The 20,892-nt window shown below is 41.1% G+C and overlaps 1 protein-coding gene across 2 annotated transcripts in view; it reads right to left on the reverse strand.

Annotated features, from left to right (window-relative positions):
* GSTCD (glutathione S-transferase C-terminal domain containing) overlaps positions 1-20,892 on the reverse strand; it is a 252,930-nt gene that overhangs the window by 129,854 nt on the left and 102,184 nt on the right. For both annotated transcript variants that reach the window (XM_040329687.1, XM_040329686.1), the window contains exon 5: positions 11,708-11,801. In XM_040329687.1, coding sequence (XP_040185621.1) covers positions 11,708-11,801 — 94 coding nt within the window. The remainder of the gene's footprint in view (positions 1-11,707; positions 11,802-20,892) is intronic.

Raw genomic sequence — 20,892 nt, forward strand, 5'->3', positions numbered from 1 at the left:
TATGGTTACACAGGCACAATTGCTTCTTGAATCCAGGCCAGGGACTGTAACTTTGTTGTTAAGTAGAATCTGTTTGTAATTTTGAACTGGTACTTTTAAAGTGTAGCTCCAGCCAAAAAATCTATTTTTAAGCTTTTTGGAAAACATAGAGAAGGGTTATCACCCCTGTAACATTTGTTTTGCTGTCTGTGCGCATCCGTTTAGAAGATTTCACCTCACTTTCTGTCCCAAGCCTTGTTTTCTCTTTTCCTATTCATGTGTCTGTATTTTATATTTCAATACTTTTTTTATTGTTGTTTGCATACAAAAAGATACAAGAAATGTTACATCCTCGTGCATAGTATAAAAAATACACAACCATACATTTATCCCCGTTTTCCCCCTATCTTGTCCTCTCCTCTTTCTTTGTACCATTTTAAATAAGTGAAAAGCCTCTTTATTCTAAACTGTCTTACCTCGCAACCCCCCCCCCCACCCCACACACCCTCACCCTCCCATCACACCGTGAGCCAATTTTTAAAATTAATATACTTTATTGGGTGAATCTTCCCCATACAGGAATGCCTGATAGTGGGTTAAGATATTTATTGAATTTGAATGACAGCTGTCCTCTTTTTATATAGAGCATCCTGTTTCGTCTAGCCAAGGTTTCCACATCCTCACAAACTTTCTATAATTGCCCTGCCTAGTGAGTGTCACTCTCTCACTCCAAATCATTGTGTTAATGGTTTCAACCCAGGATTTAACAGTGGGTGGTATCTGGGCCTGCCACCTCAACGCAATTAACTTCCTTGCCTGGAAGAGGCATCTCAGTACCACTTCAAGGGAGGTGGCTGGCACTCTATTTTCCTCTATGCTGCCTAGCAAGCATATCTTAGACTCAGCTTCAAGCTTGGTTTTAAAAGTTTTATTTATTTTGGCAACCACCTCCTCCCAGTATCTAAATAGCTTAGGACATGTGTCTGTATTTAGACCAAGAGAGGAATTGATGGTGTCGAACCCGACCTTGTTCACTGTTGGAGGTAACCCCTTTAGGAGGCTTGTTTTTGGTCTGGGACCTCATCGGGGAGAAATATTTGTGAGCTTTTTCTCCAAATGACAACTTGAGCTACGCATGCTTTTTGACACTTGGAATACGAATTTATGTGTCTAATTATGCAAGCATCATATTATCAATACAACTATTATATTATTATTTTTTTTTTTGGTGTGTCTTTATTTGTTGTGCTATCAATGCTTGGTATGTCTAGAATATTTAAATTAATATAATGTGTGTTCCTTTTTTAGACATTTTTCTGATCTTGAATCTAAAATGTCTATAAACCCCTTGAAGAAGGTTTCTATATACCAAAACAGCTGTCGGGTGTGACTTTGAGCAGTTTTTGTTTTTTTTTAGCAACAACATGTATCTGGATATAATGTATTCCAATAGGACCGAAACAACTAATCGATTAATCGACAACTCATCGATTATAAAATTAATCGATTACAATTTTCTTAATCGATTAATCGGCCAGTAACATAATGGGGTTAAAAAAACTAAAATTAGCCCTTCATAGTACAAAAAAGCAAATCGCTACTGTAAATATTACTTTCACTGTCCCACAGTAAAAAAATGAACCCCTTACAGTAGCAATTATTTGCTATTTTTGTACTTATTTTTGTTTTATTAACCCCATTATGTTACTAAACATCTTAGGCCTGGGTTCACACCTCTGTTTTTTGGTGCTTTTTGCAGAAACACACTACAGTTCATTTACATGTTTTCCTATGGGGCACATTCACATCCATGATTTTTTTTCAGCTGCTGCGTATTTGGAAAGGGCAAGGACTTTTTAACGCAAAACGGTGCCATTTTTTTTTTTTTTTGGTTCAATATACTTCAATGGAGAAGCTGTAGAAAAGCATGTAATGTGTTTTTGCGGCAATTTGTGTTTTGTAATCTGCCCAACAACAAATTGGGCCAAACTGCAATTTTTTTTTTTTTTTAAGGCTATTGTCCAATTAATCGAAACAATAATCGGCCAACTAATCGATTATGAAAATAATCGTTAGTTGCAGCCCTATATTCCAATGTTCTTTTTTATATATTGTGTACTTCATAATAAATTTATATACTTTTTATAAATTTTGGTTTATCTTGGTGGGCGCAGGAACCACCGCCACACACTACACGAGGCCCCCACGGGGGCGGCCTTATATAGTTTGGGGCGTGTACTAAACCCCCTGAGACATAATTGGCCAAGGCCACCCTGGCTTTGGCCAATTATGGCTCTCCGTTTTTTGCGCGCTGTGATTGGACAAAGTATGCGGGTCATAGTGCATGCTTGGCCAATCATCAGCCAGCAATGCACTGCGATGCCACAGTGAATTATGGGCCGTGACACGCCACTCGAATTTGGCGCGAACGGCCACAACGTTAGTAATTCGACAAACGGTCGAACATACGATGTTCGAGACGAACATGAGTTCGACTCGAACACAAAGCTCATCCCTAGTCAAAAGCAGTTAGAATACACCTGGTAGTACTCAAACAGTAAAACAGTAGCAGCACAATGCCAGTTCTAAACATGGGAGTCCCTGTAATATGGACGAAGAGTCTGATAATATGAACATGCATTCTCTAGTCTTATTTTAATACTAGTATCATGCCATTATTCTGTGTCCTGCAAGTAGAAAGCCGTTCTGTATCCAGATTAATGATGTTGATGTGGCTCATGTAATGGACTGAAGTTGGGCTTTAAGTGCCACCCAATCAGATATCTTCCCTACCCATTTAGGGCTTACCTACAATTTACATGGATTTCCTAAGAATTTTTTATAAGGGCATCTTGCATTCGAGGCTGCAAAGAATGCATGGTCATCTCCTGATACCGATTTTTTTTCCGATATAGGGGACTGTACAGGCAGTCCCCAAGTTACGAACACAATAAGGACTGTAAGTTTGTTCATAAGTGGAATTTGTTCGTAAGTCGGAACACTGCTTGTAAGTGTAACTTCCGCCTGTGCAGAGATGTGGGATGTTCCGGTCTCCACCTGTGCAGGGATGTGGGATGTTCCAGGCGCTTCTGGGGCTCTTCTGACCATGCAGTACATGTAGTACTGCCGTGTGGAATGTGGCAAGATGGCTGCTCGGAGGTATCCAGGACCAGCATAAAGGGATTGAGGCCGTTCGTAAGTAGGAGTCGTTCGTAAGTCGGGTGTTCGTAAGTCGGGGACTGCCTGTACAGGATATTCCTTGTCACAAGCCACCTATTCCCTTTTCATATAACAGTCATCCCATCAGACCTAACCTTTATTCCATAACGCATAAGTACACAAAATAGAAAATATCTCAAATGATACATTATTTATCTTACATGTAAAATTCTATATGCTCAAATTTCCAACAGGCAACAACCTACAGAAACCCTCAGAACACTGCTCATAAACAACATACACAAACTCTCAGAACACTGCTCATAAACAGGCATACATCTACAAGTATTGCTTAAAAGTCATCATTTGTTTGCCATGGGCAATAGAGAGAGTTTAATTTCCCTTATTTTTTTTTTATAAAAAAACATATTTCAAATATTTGAATAAAATTGTGGGACTTTCTAAATACATTTCTCATAGAACAAGCAGGTTTACTTTGTATATAAAACATACCACTAGATCAAGGTTGATAACAGTAAATATGTAAGGAATTTTAATGGTCAGCTCACATTAATCAAAGTTTTTTATTGTCTAAAAATGTTAAAAGTAAATCTTGTTTGTTCTACTGAAGATAAGATGTAGGTAACTCTACAAAATGAATGTTCTTACAATTCCAATACTTAAAACAACACATCTATTCATGATTACTACCACCTAAGAATGATGTTTTGTGTGTGTAGTGGTGCTTTAGGGATCTACTGATCTGACGTGTATATTGGAAATTCCTTATGCGTCTTGTGACTTATAAATTAGCAAAAATGTTTTAATACACCATTTTATTTCAGAACATGCCATGTTTATAAAAACTTTCACAGTGAAAAAAATCTATATTTGTTATGTAAAACAATCTTGTAAGCTTATTTGTATAATGAAGAGTCAAAACATTGATATGTATGGAAAGTGTAATTCTGAATGCAGGCTCTTCACAATACAAATGTCCATATTCTAGAAGACTCGGGTACAATCCACAGCCATTTATGGGGCATTAATCTGCTCCAGAACTGCTTTCTTTCTTCAAAGACATCACTGCAAATGCAAAAACAGCTCAAAGTGTCTAAGAAGCAACTGGAATAGTCCACAAGGACCACATAAGCAACTGAAATAAAGGCCAAAGCAACATAAATACATATGGCATTCAACCTGTGTTCAATACTTATTGTACCCGCTGTATAAAATGTTGACATATTTGGCAGACCAAATGGACAACTTGTATCATTCTCTTCCCCTAAAGGTGCAATATTATATATTTGGGAAATGCTTCGAAAATTCTCAAGTCTAGCCTACTCTGAGAAGCCTGCATTTCAAGAAAAAAAAATTACCTAGTTCTAGGGAATACAGTATTTTTTTTTTTTTTTAGATATACATGTAGAAGAGATCTGTTTATTGTGAATATCATCAATGGTTCTTACAGTTATAAAAAGATTGATCCATATGTATAGTTTGTAATCCTTTACCATACGTACACGGAGAAAACCATATTTGCTCATTACATATGAAGGATATGCTAAATGCTTTAAAGTGGGAGTAACCTCCCCACGTATGATTTTTACCTATAGGTAAGCCTATAATAAGGCTTACCTATAGGTACTGTAAATATCTCCTAAACATGCACTGTCTAGGAGATATTTAATTTAGATGCAGCCGGTGACGTCAGTGGCACATGCGCTCTGAAGGAACATTCCTTCAGAGCCGTGCCGTAAACAGAGACTCCCAAATGCATTCGCGGGAGTGATGTCATTGGTGGCTCGGCTAATCAGATAGTCGAGGCCTGTGAACCCGGAAAGAAGAACGGATAAAGTTGGAAGCGCCTTCAGCTGTGACAGCGTGCCGCAGGAGGGCTTCCTTATCAGGCAAGTCTGTCATAATATGCTAGTATGCGATGCATACTAGCACAATATGACCCAAAGTACTCAGGGCCCGGTTTTTTTTTTTTGGAAGTGGTTTATTACTGCTTTAAAACAGGGGTGTTCAACCCCTAGCCTACAGAGCCTTTTGGAGTGGCCCAGGACCTCAAACAAGGGAAGTGCATGCCTATGCAAGGCAGGCAAACCCAGATTGTTATCAATGGTTTGACGACCTGACACCCAAAAGCATTAGAGGGCATGGAGCTGGTGCTGGCCACGGAGGGAGCAGGAGCCACATAGGCTGATGCTTCCTCTGTACAGCAGACTCTGGACTCAGGCAGAATGATATTAAGTGCACATCACCTGGGACATTTTCTAGCAGCCTGGAGAGCAATGGCAACAGAAGCTGGAAGATGAAAAGAACATGTATTAAACATCACATACACTGCACTTTTGCAATGGGCTAATAGCACTTATTAGGCTGTTTTCACACTGATCCGCAGGTGCAGCACAATGCACTTGTGGCTTTCCTGGGGGCTAGCTGCACGGAGCCATAGACTTCTATTATATTCTAGCGGTTTGGTATGCTTTTCTGAACATGCACCAAAACTCTTGAATGCAGGAGTTTTGGTGTGCTTTCAGAAAGTGCACCACACCCACAAGATGTAATAGAAGTCTATGGCTCAGTGCAACTAACCCCCAGAAAGGCTGCAGCTGCACTGCACTGCACCCATGGTGTGGGAAAAGCACAGCATATCAGTGTGAAAGCAGCCTTATAGCTCAGAACAGTAAGGGCTCGTTTTCATTTGTGGTTTTGGGTGGGGCGCAAAACCCCATAGTTCATTGTGGCCCACGGGTACCAATCACTTAAGTGGCCCTCGCTCTTCAAGAGGTTGAGCACCCCTGCTTTAAAGCACCAACAATGCGTGTAGCCAATAAGATTTTTGTATATAAAACAGAAAATCAAATGTGATTGGTGTGACACAAAATTGCAGTTCTACATATACCCAGATACAAAAATATTAATTCTAAAAACATAACAGCGCACATGACCATGTGAAAACCAGCCTGTGACTAAATATACCCAATTATATACAACAAATATATGTCTGTATAAAAAAAAAAATAATCACTAAATTACACAAATATATAGTACAACCAAAAGTTAACTGACACAATTGTTCATAAACACGTATGTGAAAAAAAGAAAAAAAAATCCATACCCAGTGGCCACAAATACCATGGTATTAAACTTTTTAGTTTGAATCAAACATTCAGTGCTCCCAACTTTCCGGACAACCAAAAGTGAAAACTTCCTACTGGAAATATATGATCTCTGCATTATAGTGATCAAATGTGCATGTCAAAAGGGTTAAATTCTGCCAGACACACAGTACGTTTCCACATATTTTTCCTGGAATACAGCCAATATCCTAGAATGCACAGCTCCTCTCGGCATAAATATTAGATCTCTATAAAGCGATCAAATGCATTTGTGAAAAGGGTTAGCCCCCACTGATTCCTCTGTATGCTTTCACGTGTTTTTCCTTCTGGAACACGGCCAAAACTCTAGGACGCACAGCTCACCTCAGGAATAATAGGAAGAAAAGCAACCCATCATAGGGAAATCGTGCACTTTCTATTAAATAAGAAATGCACTCACAAATATCACAGGTAAAACAACACACCGCTGTACAACGATGGGCAAACTATAAAGTCACTGGCCACAAGTCCCGCTCCCATGAGCATATCATCTACAGTAGGACATACTTAAAGTGGAGGTTCACCCTAAAACCTTTTTTTTTAACATTAGATTCATGCTCATTTTGTCAAGGGAAATGGGTAGTTTTTTTAAAATCGAAGCCGTACTTACCGTTTTAGAGATACATCTTCTCCGCCGCTTCCGGGTATGGGCTCCGGGACTGGGCGTTCCTATTTGATTGACAGTCTTCCGACAGGCTTCCGACGCGTCACGATTTTCCGAAGGTAGTCGAACGTCGGTACACAGGTGCCGTATAGAGCCGCACCGACGTTCGGCTTCTTTCGGCTACTCGTGACTCGATGTATGCGACCGTCGGAAGCCTGACGGAAGACTGTCAATCAAATAGGAACGCCCAGTCCCGAAGACCATACCCGGAAGCGGCGAAGAAGATCGCTCTCTAAAACGGTAAGTACTGCTTCGTTTTTTAAAAAAACTACCCGATTCCCCTTGACAAAATGAGCATGAATCTAATGTTTAAAAAAAAAATTCGGGTGAACTCCCGCTTTAAGGAGAATTTAACTTTTGATTGTACTTTATATTTATGTAATTAGTGAATTTCCATTATTTTTATTTATGTAAACACCACAGAAATATATTTTGTTGTGATAAGATTTTTTGACCTACTATAAAATCCCAAAGGGTCTGGTAAAGATTTTGGCGACCATATGTCGTATTTTTTTCATGGGCTCCTCTTAAAATTCATGCCAGTCCTGAAGGGCCTGGTATGAATTTTGGGTGGACCTTACGCCATTTTATTTCCAAAACTGCCCCTGCTGCTTTGTTTACATTCACCCATCAGCCGAGAATTCCCAGTTGACAGCTGAATGTGATGGGTGGGGGGTGAGTCACTGGTTATTAAGATGCCAGCATGTGCAGGATCCATTACAACCAGGAGCCCTGTGTAGGAAGCTTCCAAATTTGGCACCAGTAGTAGTACTGCTGCTAAATGTTTCAGTTCCCGCTGCAGCTGAAGGTTTACTTGCTTGGTCACCCATCCATTCGTTTGGCTGTTTGCTGAACCTCCCAAACAGTGGACAAACCTGCAGCTTATAGACATTGTACACAGTGCAGAGATAGCATGTTATTTCCAACTTCCGGTTGAATGTCTGGGGTGACGGCGAACCTTGGCACCCCAGATGTTTTGGAACTACATTTCCCATGATGCTCAATTACACTGCAGAGTGCATGAGCATCATGGGAAATGTAGTTCAAAAACATCTGGGGTGCCAAGGTTCGCCATCACTGGCCTATAGTGTTAGGGTCCTTTCAACTGGACGTTCAGTCTGGATTCGTCAGTCAGAATCAATCACAGTTTATTTCTATGGATGGGCAGATGTAAACTGATGTAAGCCTTTTTTTTACACCTGCTTACATCCAAGTCAGTGTCCAGTGTTTCGATGACTGGAGGTGGAGGGTGATGTCACACTCTCCACCTCGTGCAATCAGAAAACACTTTTTGAAAAAAAATACAAGGTTCTCTCTAAATGGAGCCCCTGCTGAGCCCACTGTGGTTACTATGCAGCAGGGCAGCCCCTCAGCTGGGGACCCAGTAATAATGAGGTTCGCAGAAGTAGCAGTAACTAGTGCAGAAATGTTTTGGGAATGGCCAGGTATGGAATATATACGCTTACATTGATCTAAGCTCAACTAACGCAACTGTGCAAAAAAAGAGAAACACTTACATAGAGCCCAGCTTTAAAAGATAAGCACACGGAAAAGACCTTTCCTTTTATTTTATTAGAAATGGCATTGTCACTAACATTTCTAGAATAACCATGCCCATAGATGAGAAAAAATGTCATAGCTACAGTACACCAAGCCTGAAATTTATTTTAGAGGTTTAAAGCAAATATAAGGACATAACAAATTTGTTTCCAGGTGATCTGTATGAAAATCCGATTTTTCATCAGATTTGTGGACAGAAAACATCTCGTTTCCCAAAAGAAATGGTTTGTTTGATAACTGATAATGAAACAACGGGGTAATACCAATCAATGCCTATATTTTTTTAAATCTTCTTAGCTCTCGTCCCTATTGTCAAACACACACATACTCACAGAGTAAAAGCCTATTCTTTGATAGGGAACTTTTTCTATTTATGCATGTTTCAGAGTTCATAGAAAAATACAGTGCAAAACACTGAATGAAATCTGGGCACTCAACTTATAGTTTCTGATTAACAAGAGATAACATACAACATAGTACATGCTATAGGTATCAGAATTAATATATGAACACACAACATTCCCCAGGCAGCGGTGGGAACAGTCTACAGTGGCATAAGAAAGGGTGGAACTGGGGGTGTAAAAAATGATAGTAGATAAAAGGGGTGCAGCTTATGCAATGGAGGAGAGAATACATTTTTAGGTATCGCTAAGCAATAAGGCTTTTCCAAGAAGGTGACGTCATTCCAGTAAAACCATATTTGGTGATATATTTTGCACTTTTTTGGGAAGGAAAGGGAGAGGTCTTCCAAACTCCTCTACCTTATAGAGCCACAGATATTGTGGGTAGAGAAGCATTTTTCGATGGTATGCAGGCCTTTGCTGCGTTCAGTAGGTGTCTCAAAACTGTTATAATTTTATTATTATTATGTAGAAAAAAGAAGTCAGGGTCTTCCAATGCCAGACATGACCAGAATATTCGGTGGGAGAATACCTTGATCTGATTTGCAGCACCAGCAGAAATCTGAGGTGGTATGGTAAAAGTTATGTAGGATTGACATCTAGTGAGGATTTAGAAAATTTTATCTTGGAAGTTAAATCTTAAGTTAAAACATTCTTGTGGAGTGGAAGAGGTATTTAAGTCACATTCCCAAAGTGTATGAGGCTTTATAGTCTTGTGCTGGCGAGACAAGTTGGACAAAGAATATGAATAAACAGTGTCTTTTTGGGTCAGATTCAGTGTATAGCAGTTCAAAAGTGGTTATTGGTTTGGTGCATTGTGACAGGGTAAGCAAACTGGTGAAAAAGTGTGTTAGCTGAAGTGCTTTCAAAGGGCCAAAATTACAATGTGGTATGCAAGATGTGTTATAGTTTGCCAGCGACTTGCAAGTAGCAAAAGCCCCCCTTTTATTTTTATTACCAGCATGCTTTTAGAAAAAGAATTGAACTCCAGTAGGAAACCCCCAGTGTGAACATATATACATCAGATCAAATACGGTTTGACAATGGCAGACATTATTGCCCAATATGTAGGAATAATATCAGTAGATTATATTTAAAGCCGGCCATAGATGGTGCGGTTTTCTTTTCTGAAACCCGCTTGATTCTCTCATCGACACAGTGAAGGCCTATACACACACGACCAGTATAAAGTCAGCCGGGAATCCCGATGGGAAACCCGAAAACCTGCTTGGTAAGTTTCCCAGTGTACACACAGCCAGGTTTCCCATCGGGAAAACTGCGGGGAGAGCTTTGGACGGGTATCCCAGCCGTGTGTATGCTCCCTCGCATTGTTACCCCATAGGAAAACTGCCGGGTTTAAAACCGCCGGGAATCCCGGTGGGAAAATAGAGAGCAGGTTCTCTATTTTTCCGCCGGGATTCCCAGCAGTTTTCCTGTCGGGAAAACTGCGAGGAAGCATACACATGGCCGAGATTCCCGGCCAAAAGCTCTCCCCGCAGTTTTCCTGGCAGGAAAACCGGTCGTGTGTGAGCTTCAGTGTTAATGAGGGAGTACTTCCCGCGGATCATAAGGTAGCCGGATGCAGCCAGCATATTATTAGAAACCTATTAACAAGGGTGTTTTGCTTGAATTTTGAATCTGTTCACTACTTATCTGCCACCAAATCGAGTAGTAACAGAATTACAGAGGTAAACAAATTCATAACCACAAACTTTAGGATTTTAATACTAACATGAAAAAAGGTGTCACTAAATAGATAATGGGATCTCAGGAGACTGCTCTCTGGAAAGGATATCCTTTGTTAACAGACAGAATTCTCACAATAACTGGATAATTGATACAAAGCAACGGAGATGACATGGACAATCCTGTATCATACTAAATTCATGGATGAAACTATTAAATACAATGTTGCAGTGAAGGCTGTTTAGGACAATTATAAATATGGACTTTTTTAGTGAGCAAGTGCAAAGAGCAGTGATAGTATGCAAGGTGTAGTAACCGTGGCAACCAGGTATGATAAATCTTTTTATCAGAGCTTTCATTAGCAGCTATAAAGGAATAAATGTTGTGGGTTATTCTAATTTGCATATATCGGTTTGTATTATTAAAAAATCTTAGTAGGTTTAATGTTACATCTGCAATACAAACATGTTACATACACTGCTGAAAGATGGAATCTTTCTGGTATTGATTCTGTGGTCACTTTACTAGAATAACTAATATAGTGGGTGTATGGATGAAAAGCATGCCAACAAGATCTTTTGAAAAGAATCAGCCTTTCTCGGCCATTTCTACAGTGCAGGGTTGGTGTTGACACAAAGATCCAAATGGGCGGCTTTAGGCAACAAGACATATTCTTAACAACATTTTGTACATAAAGTTCATGATATTTATCATTTCCATTTGTAAGTTAGGTCACCAGATATCAGAGTAATACACCTACAAAGCTTAACTCATGTTTGATTTCCAAGAAGAACTAGCCAAAAAAAATCACAAACAAAGCTACTCTATAAAGATTAAACACAGTTGGTTCTCTTACGAAACAATACTTTTCCTGGGAATTTGGCAAATATGCTGTGGGCTGTGGACACAATGCTATGGGTGCCAATGCTAAGGCTAAGGAAGATTAATGCTAACAGATATTGGTAACCTCTCCACGTTTACTTTCCTACAGCTATACACAATTCTTTGGTGAAACTAAAGTACAGTACTTTTTTTTATTTCAAAACAGAAAGAAAAAAAAAAAAGAGACCAGGACAAAGACTGATACTAACCGTGTGCTGGTCTTACAGCTGCAGGAAGACTTTCCCAATCAATTGTTGGGGCTGGACATGGATGAAGAGAAAACATGGCCTCGATGCCATTTTCCTGTAGAAGTAAATATAAAAAATACAAGCATGAGAAATAAGAGGTTTAGAGATAATACATTAAAAGAAGAACATTTCTTCTACAATGCTTTACAATAGCTCTGGTCTGTCATAATTTTCTTGGGAAGGCTTAATAAAATTAAGTATGGTTATACCGGAACAGAGGCATAATGAAGCAGTGTTGGCTGAATTATACTGTGCCTCTAGATGGTCCTAACGTGTAGAAAAAAAAAACTAAATGTAGAAGATATTAGATAATATCATTATATTCTAATGAAGAAAAGAAAATCCCAGTATCTAAGCATCAAAAGGTCCAAAGCCTGGATTTGTGAAAAGGTCTCAAATGTAAAAGCTGAATTGTGCCATTTTGGCTTTGAAACCAGCATCAAGTCCTTGCCAGTTGTGGTTTCCTTTTAGTTGTGAACCACAAAAGTGTTGAGCAGGCCAATTTGTAATTAGATAAGTTTGTCAGCACTGACAAACTAAGGTCCTGTTCACACGAACGTTCCGATCGGGTCTGCCATAGTTTTTCAGGCAGACCCGAGCAGAACCTCCATTTACCTCTATGGAGTGGCAGGTGTAAACAGACAATTGTCTTCTTACCCAAGTGGAACTTTGGCTGATATATTATGCAGGGAACTGACATTATTCCTTTACATATCCCAAGAACTACAGATAGTGGAAAACAAGACCCAGACTACTGGGATGTGCATGTCTGATTGTGCGTGTGCATAATCAGAAAGAGCCACCCTGGGAGCGAGCCTGCACGAGTGTCCCCATAGCAAGCTGCTTGCTATGGTGGCCACACAGTGAGGGGAGAAGCCAGGATCACCAACAGGAGCCCCAGCAAGAGGAGGATCAGGCTTGCTCTGTGCAAAATCATTGCACAGAGCAGGTAAGTATGACTTGTTGTTATTTAAAAAATAAAACTCATGGGTTTACAATCACTTTGACGCCGGCCATACACAGATTGAAATTCAGCTGGTTCAGCAAGGACAACTAACCTGTTGGGTTTTTCCTAAATGATCAGTGCCAGAATACAATACCACAGCAGGAAGGATTCCCCATCTACTTTGAATGTGTGAATCGTGGAATCTGATTATTTGGTCAAACGAAAAAAAAAAAAAAAATGGGATCAACGTATGGGCTTGCCTTGGGCCACTGTTTGTGGCAGAAAAAATTTATTTTTAAATATCCTGTCTCCTTTTAGGTTCTGCTTTTTTAAGGACCAAGTAACCAATCTTCAATGATGCCTCCTTATTATCCTATCTTGACCATTTATTTTTAAGTAGTACCATTCTGCGCTTTTCTTGGAAGAACAATATTTGGTTTATTTCTACTTGCAAGAAACACTATATACTATGTTTTGAATGTGTGTGTTCTCTAGGGTTTAAATATTTCCCATGGTAATCTCTTTAGCCTTCATAATAAGATGTGCTATGCTTACACAAGAAGGCGGCTAGTTATAGAAGAAGCAAAAAGTAAGCAAAGTATATATGCAGATAAAAAAGCTTTGAGTAGCAGAAATGAGCCTGTAAAACATCTATCTAATACAGTGGTGTCCAAATTAAATTGGTCATATATTTCAAGTAGAGTGGAGGGCCTCAATCTAACAATTATTTTTTTGTACAAATTTTAAAAATATCAGGTGCCAGCCCTATGTGTCAGAATAAAACCAGGAAAAGACATGCATATAATGGGGATTGTCACTTTCAGCCTCACTGGCCCCTCCGCTCACCTGCATACTGTTGCTGTATCTCCATCTCAAACCATCCGGTATGGAAGTATAGACCTTACCCCTGAAGGGGTCATTGAGAATATGCCCAGGTCTTCCAATGTAGTACAGAGGCTGCCAGCCACAAAAGCACGGTCCCATTTACAGGGAAGCTATCACAAATTTTGGGGCCCCTTACACAGCTTTAGGCAGGGCCCCCCTGAAGTAGAGAACCGGTGGGGGGGTGCTGACGAAGAAAAACCAAGTGTAATCTCTTCTCTCCTGACGTGAGATAATAAGGGGGGGGCCTTTTGTAATAAAAAAAGAAAACGGGAGGGGGGCGGCTGGGCCTGTAAGGGGCCCTGGGGACCACCAGGCCCCTTACAGGTGTAATGCCTGTACCCCCCTGATGGTGGCCCTGCCCATTTACACTGACAATTCAGGAGCGGTCTCTCAAGCAGCATATGGTAAATCCCCAAATCAGTAGCTTACCAGTCCCTGTGATATGGTAGCTCAGCATCTAGTCACACACAGCGATTAGTCTACTCTCTGCTCTGCACCCAGGTGACTGGCTGTTGCCACACCTGGACACAGCACTTTGGATACTACTCAGGCCGCCATTATGCAGCGGTGGTGCAAACTTGTATCTGTTATCCCTCATGGCAAGAGGAAGCTGTGTCCTGTACCAGCTTGAGAAAATGCAGCTCTTCCCACACCTCCTGGCAATCATTCTCTGGGAAATGCAGTTCAAATGCTCTTGATTACAGTAGAGTCTCTTTCCTTTGGACTACAGTTCCCACAGTGCAGTGCTGCCTAACTCAGTCCATTGAACTCTTCCTGCTCAGCAGTTCCCTCCTCTTGTTAATATAGCAGATAACCAGTGTAGCATTGCAGTTCAACTGCAGACAATGCTTCTCTCACTCTCCATTCTTAGCCAAGCACCTGGCTGCTTAAGAGTTAAGGGGAAGTGGTGTGTATTGTTCATTTGATTTCCCGGTTGTTATCTTCAGCTAAAATTAAAGTTGAACTAAACCCATCAATGTAATGGTTTATCAAAACAATTACATACAAGGCATGCCAATAATGACAACTGTTACAGTTGCTTGTGCTCTCAACTGAACTGTCAAGCCATCAAATGGCTGATCATATATGCAGCACAATGGCAACTGCAGATCAAACAGAGGTTAGAATTCCCGGCTTCTTTGGCAGTAAAGTATAGGTAAATTTAGTTCTGCTATAAAGGTTCCACTGATCATCATATCCTACAGTCAACTGGTTCCCAATGGGTGCAATGTTTTCCACTAGTAGTACTCCAGTGGCGAAAAAACAAAACAAAAAAAAACAAAAATTCCCAAAGCTCAAAATTTCTATTTTTTTTTTAAAGAACAGCCCTGAAAGCAGTATGTGTTCATTCTAGAATGGTCATTCAGTGACAGGAACAAGGGTGTCAATTTAGACTTTGTACTGGGTCGGCAGCAGGGGGGAGGAGGAGGGAGCCGAGCTGTGATGTCATGTGCCGCAGCCAGGACTCCCGGAAGTGGGAACAGGATACCCTTTAAAGACGGGTATTCGATTCCCCTCCCCCTCGAAAGATGCCAAAATGTGGCACCTGAGGGGGATCAGCGGAAGTTTCTACTTTTGGGTGGAACTCAGCTTTAAGTAATACAAAAGAAAACTGGGGTGTGTTAGGCCCCGTAGAGACGACCGAACATGTCTGCTGAAACAGGTCCGCGGACCAGTTTCAGCAGACATGTTTGGTCGTCTGTACAGCCGAGCGGACAGGATTCCAGCATACATTTGCCCGCCGGGCCTTTTTCCAGCGGGCAAATATTTCCAAACTTGTTTAGAAACAGCCCGCTGGAATCCTGTCCGCTCGGACATGTTCGGTCGTCTGTACAGACCTACCGTACATGTCCGAGCGGCCGCCATCCCTCGCATGCGTCGAATGACTTTGACGCATGCGTGGAAGCATTGAACTGGCAGGGCCGCGCACGTCGCCGCGTATCGAGTACGCGCGGATTTCTGTATGATGGTGAGTACAGCCATCATACAGAAATCCCCGGGCAGACATGTACGCTGAAAACGGTCCGGCGGACCGTTTTCATCGTACATGTTTGCCCGTGTGTACAAGGCCTTAGTGGTGCAAGACAAGACAAACTTTGGGAAACCTTGCAACTATCTGGTTTACTTTCTGTAATACTAACATTTATGTTTCTCAAACAATATTTTTAATACAGTGCTTTAAGTTTCAGCCAGAAATTACATCAATAAAAATCCTGGAATGCAGTGCACATTGCATTCATTAGCATCTGGTTAGGAGTTGTTATTTAACAAAATAACAAAAGAAGACCTCCACAGTGTCCATGTTTCACAAACCATGTATGAGTCATAAGGCTCTTTTGAAATGGATTTAAAAAGGATAAAGCATCATTCACTATAAAGGCAGAATGAGCTTTACTGCATCACGTCTGTTATAAACACAAGTAAGTTAATGCAAAAATAAATAAGGACTCCCCATATTTTTAGAGAGTACAAACTGTTATGTGTTAACAGTTAACTAACTCTACTGATGTTGCCAAGTACAAAGTCAGTTCACTTGTTCTTCCATAAAATGCCTCCATTCATCCAAATCATGCAGGCCATATGATAGATAACAGAATCAACCAAATTTAAAGCGGTGGTTCACCCTAATTTGCAAGTTCTGCTTGTTAAAAACATCTGTCATGGTACACAATGTGTTCGTTTGTTTAATTTTTTTAATCGGCCTCCTTACCTTAAACGAGGCCCTTTTGTGAGCTGTCACTCACTATTCCCCGCGGGAGTGGGCGTGGTTTTCTAATATCCCCCATCAGCGCTCCCTCCTGGTAGCGTCTCCTGAGAATTCCAGGAGACGCGCTGTGTCGAAATCCCGCGATATCTCGCGGGTCACGTGACGTCTGGCGGGTCATGTGACTTCGCCAGCGTGTCAGGATTCGCCGCATCCCGGAAGAAGAACGTGCAGGGCTTCACAGTGCCCACAGTAAAGATGGTAACGTCCATCTTCGGATTTTATAAAAGATCGTTTTATCGCGATTACCACTGCAGCGGGCTGAAGGACTGGGACAGATGAGCTTTTACCTACACAAGGTAAGAGCGCCAGAAAACTTAAAAAAAAAAAAAATTAAACCCGCGGAACCCCCGCTTTAACTGATCTTTTGCTGTGAAATGCAGACAGATATTTATACATCATGCCAAAAACAGGGAGGCGTGTGATTGGCCCCAAATTTATTCTGCAGCAGGACAAAGACCCCAAACATACAGACAATGTCATTAAAAACTCGCTTCAGTGTAAAGAACAACAAGGGGTCCTGGAAGTGATGGTTTGGCTCCCACAGAGCCCTTATCTAAGCAACATTGTCTGTGATTACATGAAGAGGCAGAAGTATCTAAGGCAGCCTGCATCCACAGAAGACCTGTGGTTAATTCTCCAAGATGTTCGAACCAACCTACCTGCTGAGTTCCTTAAGAAAAAAAAATACTGGGGTAGATTCACGTACGGCGGCGTATCTTTCTGCCGGCATAGCGCATCCAATTTGCACTACGCCGACGTAAGATAGTGAGGCGAGTACTGTATTCACAAAGCACTTGCCTCCTAAGTTATGTCAGCGTAGCGTAAATGGCTCAGCATAAGCGCGCCTAATTCAAATGAGGAACGGGGGCGTGTTTCATGTTAGTGAATCGTGACCCGACGTGATTGACGTTTTCACGAACGGCGCGTGCGCCGTCTGTGGACATATCCCAGTGTGCATTGCTCCAAAGTACACCGCAAGGACGTATTGGTTTCGACGTGAATGTAAATTACGTCCAGCCCCATTCACGGACGACTTACGCAAACAACGTAAAATGTTCAAAATTCTACGCGGGAACGACGTCCATACTTACGCCGGAAAAAGCCTGACGTAAACGACGTAAAAAAATGCGCCGGGCGGACGTACGTTTCTGAATCGGCGTATCTACCTAATTTGCATATTCCTTGCGTAAATCGACAGAAGCGCCACCTACTGGCCAGCGTAAATATTCAACTAAGATATGACGGCGTAAGAGACTTACGCCAGTCGGATCTTAGCCAAATTCCGGCGTATCTTGTTTTCTGAATACAGAAAAAAGATACGCCGGAGCATCCTAGAAGTTACGCGGCGTATCAATAGATACGCTAGCGTAACTTCTTTATGAATCTACCCCACTGTGTGCAAGGGAACCTAAAATAATTGATGCTGTTTTAAAGGCGGTCTTGCCAAATATTGATTTGATTTGGATTTCTATTTTGCTCATTTACTTTTCATTTAGTTAACCAATACAAATAAATTATTAACACTTCTATTTCTGAAAGCATTCTTAATTAACAGCATTTTTTTATGCCTGCCTAAAACTTTTGCACAGTACTGTACAAGATCTTTAATCTGAACTTTCTATACTCTAGTACAGTCTTTCTCAACCTTTTTACCCTAGAGTAAATACTGTATTTGCTGGTGTATAAGACTACCTTTTACACTTAAAAGAACTGGCCAAAAAGCAGGGGTCGTCTTATACACTGGGTCAGCCTGCTGGATGTGCGGTAATACTGTATGTAGCTTCGGCTACATACAGTATATACCTCTTAGCCAATCCCGGTGAGCGATGTATTCAAATGAATACAGAGCTTGCTCGGATTGGAGTAACAACCTCTGCCAATCCGAGCAGGCTACATACAGTAGCCTGCTCGGAGATGCTTTAAGAGTCAGAGAGGCGTGGTCTGATGATGTTACAGCTTTTGACAATCAAAGCATGCTTTGTATTCAATAATAGAATGCATCGCTCGCTGTGATTGGCTCCAGCTCCAGCAAGAAGGAAGAAGAATATGGCTCCAGCAAGAATGAAGAAGAATATGACTCCAGAAGGAAGAAATATGAAGTGTCGGAAGGGGGGTCATCTTATACATTGAGTACAGGCAAAAAATCTTTAAAAAAATGTAAAATTAGGGGGTCGTCTTATATGCCTGGTCGCCTTATACACCGGCAAATACGGTATGTCTAACACAAGGCCCGTGTGCCGAATTCGGCCTACCAGGCAATTTCATGTGGCACTTGTACCTTTCCTACAAATGCTGCACCCTCCTCCTTTCAGCCCCCCCCCCGTCTCAGCAGTCAGAAGCAGAGAGAACTATAGACTCCTCTCAGAGATCCTGCGCCTCTCTGTGCAGTCACAGCACCCCCTTGTCTCCACCTACAGTGGTCTTAGCATTCAGCAGAAACTTTCTTCTTCCCAGTTACAACCCCCGCTTCCTCCTGGCAGCAACACAAGCTAAGGGGTACACTGTGATGTAAGGGAGGATGGGGGGCTCTTGACTTCTGATGGTGGAGGAGGATATCGATATCTGATTTAAGGGAGAGGGGGTGCTCTGGACATCGGCTTAAAATTATTATGGGAATGATACTATTCTATGCCAGTTGAAAAAGAGGGTCACATATCGCTGGTATCATCCACAAGAGACTTTAAAAGGAGGCTGCTCAGCCAGAACACCATGGCAGAACCATGTTCTGTCTCAGCAGTCTCCAATAAAGTTTCTTGTGGATGATACCAGCGGTGCCCAATCCTCATTTTCAGATTTGCATCATCTGCTACAGGAGTGTGAGTGGACTCTGTGCCGATTTGCACCTGCCCTTCACAACTTGTGTTATTACTAAAACCAGTAATAATCGAACACAGAGGCAATAACTTTATATGATGAAGAGTAGATACATTTATATATTCTTACAGATACAACTGGCTCTTTGAAGGCAACCCTAATACTGATGCGGCCCACAATGAAATTGACTTTGACACCCCTGCCAGAGAAAAACCCTTGGAAAAAAAATCAGGTCTCAGGGAACCAAAGCTACAACCAATTCAATGCTAGTCAGTGAGAAAAATGCCCCCCTACATTGGTGATCAGTGGAAAGAATGTGCCCCCCTTACCACAGTGATCAAAGTTACATTCTTCCTGACAGCTAAAAAGTTAATCGTGTTAAGCTGCCGACTCTCCCAAATGGCTTTACACCCGAACTATGCAAGCACCATCAGGTGGAGCCCTAGTTGGGAATGGCTGCTTTAGTATCATATTCCTTACACTATTGAACTATAAGATTTAAAATGCATTGCCCCCATAACAGTGCATGAATCGTGTACTTCATATGTAAAGATATAATGAAAGTACCTCATTCAGTGGGGGAAAAATGTTCCAGTGATAACTGTCTAAGATGGAATTTCCCCTCACTGTGGTGAGATTTCCTCTCATTTACTTTTAAGGTCAGAAAATCTTAACAACTGGACACATACAACAACCTGACAGGGGTTTTGCCCCTTCTCTTCTCTAAAAAAAAGTTTTACCTTTACATGCTAACATTTTCAGCTTTTAGAAATTCATATCCCAATGACATATGTCAAAACATGGTGGAATAGGGGGCCTCAAAAGCAGCCCTTAAAAGGAATAAAATTGGGGTGTGGGGGTAGTGGCGCTGTCTGTTCAGTAGCCACTGGCTAAAGAAAAAAATAAAAATAAAAAGGCACACGGCAATATATAAGCAGTAATGCACACTAGTTCCACCAGAAATGGCGTCCACCAGCCTGGAATTATGATATAATGCTAGGCACAGCTGAGTATATCTAAACCAAAATATGAAGCAGCATCTAAACCAAAGTAATGTAACTATATAGTGAGTACCTAGAGTGGAAAACTATTGCTAGTTAGACCAAACATACTATGTGGATAAAAATAGGCGCATATGTGTGAAATAGATAAAAATAAAAATAAATTGAACTAGAACTCCGCTAGCAAAAAATAAAAATATAAATATATGTGAACCTAAAGTGAGATAAAGTCCTGTGATGCCCGTAGCATAATAGTTAAATATAAATATAGTATGTGCACAATTGTGCAAAAAACATCAGCATATATCACCAAAAAGTATTGAATCCTGTGATACCACCGCTTTACGCGCGTTTCGTAAGGTAACTTCTTCTGAAGCGGGTCAGAAGAAGTTACCTTACGAAACGCGCGTAAAGCGGTTACATGCACTTTCGGGTGGAACAGCTAACTAGCTCAGTGGAACGCACGGCGTCCGGCAGCTGCTACCACATACATACCGGACTGATAGTGCCGTGTCTGCACATCTGCGATTATCGCAGGCAGCTCATCCTTTATTTACTATTTTTTCAACTTTTTTATTTTTTATTCAATTTTATTTTTAATTATCCTTGTCCTGATTAGTTTATGGGCAATACTATACACTGTTTGTACACGCTCATATTTTATTTAGCACGCCAAGCTCTTATTGGCAGTGCAATAAAGCTTACCCTGGTTTTTACATATCACGCTATGGGA

The sequence above is a fragment of the Rana temporaria genome, chromosome 1, assembly GCF_905171775.1.
Source record: "Rana temporaria chromosome 1, aRanTem1.1, whole genome shotgun sequence".
In the NCBI taxonomy this organism is placed as follows: Eukaryota; Metazoa; Chordata; class Amphibia; order Anura; family Ranidae; genus Rana; species Rana temporaria.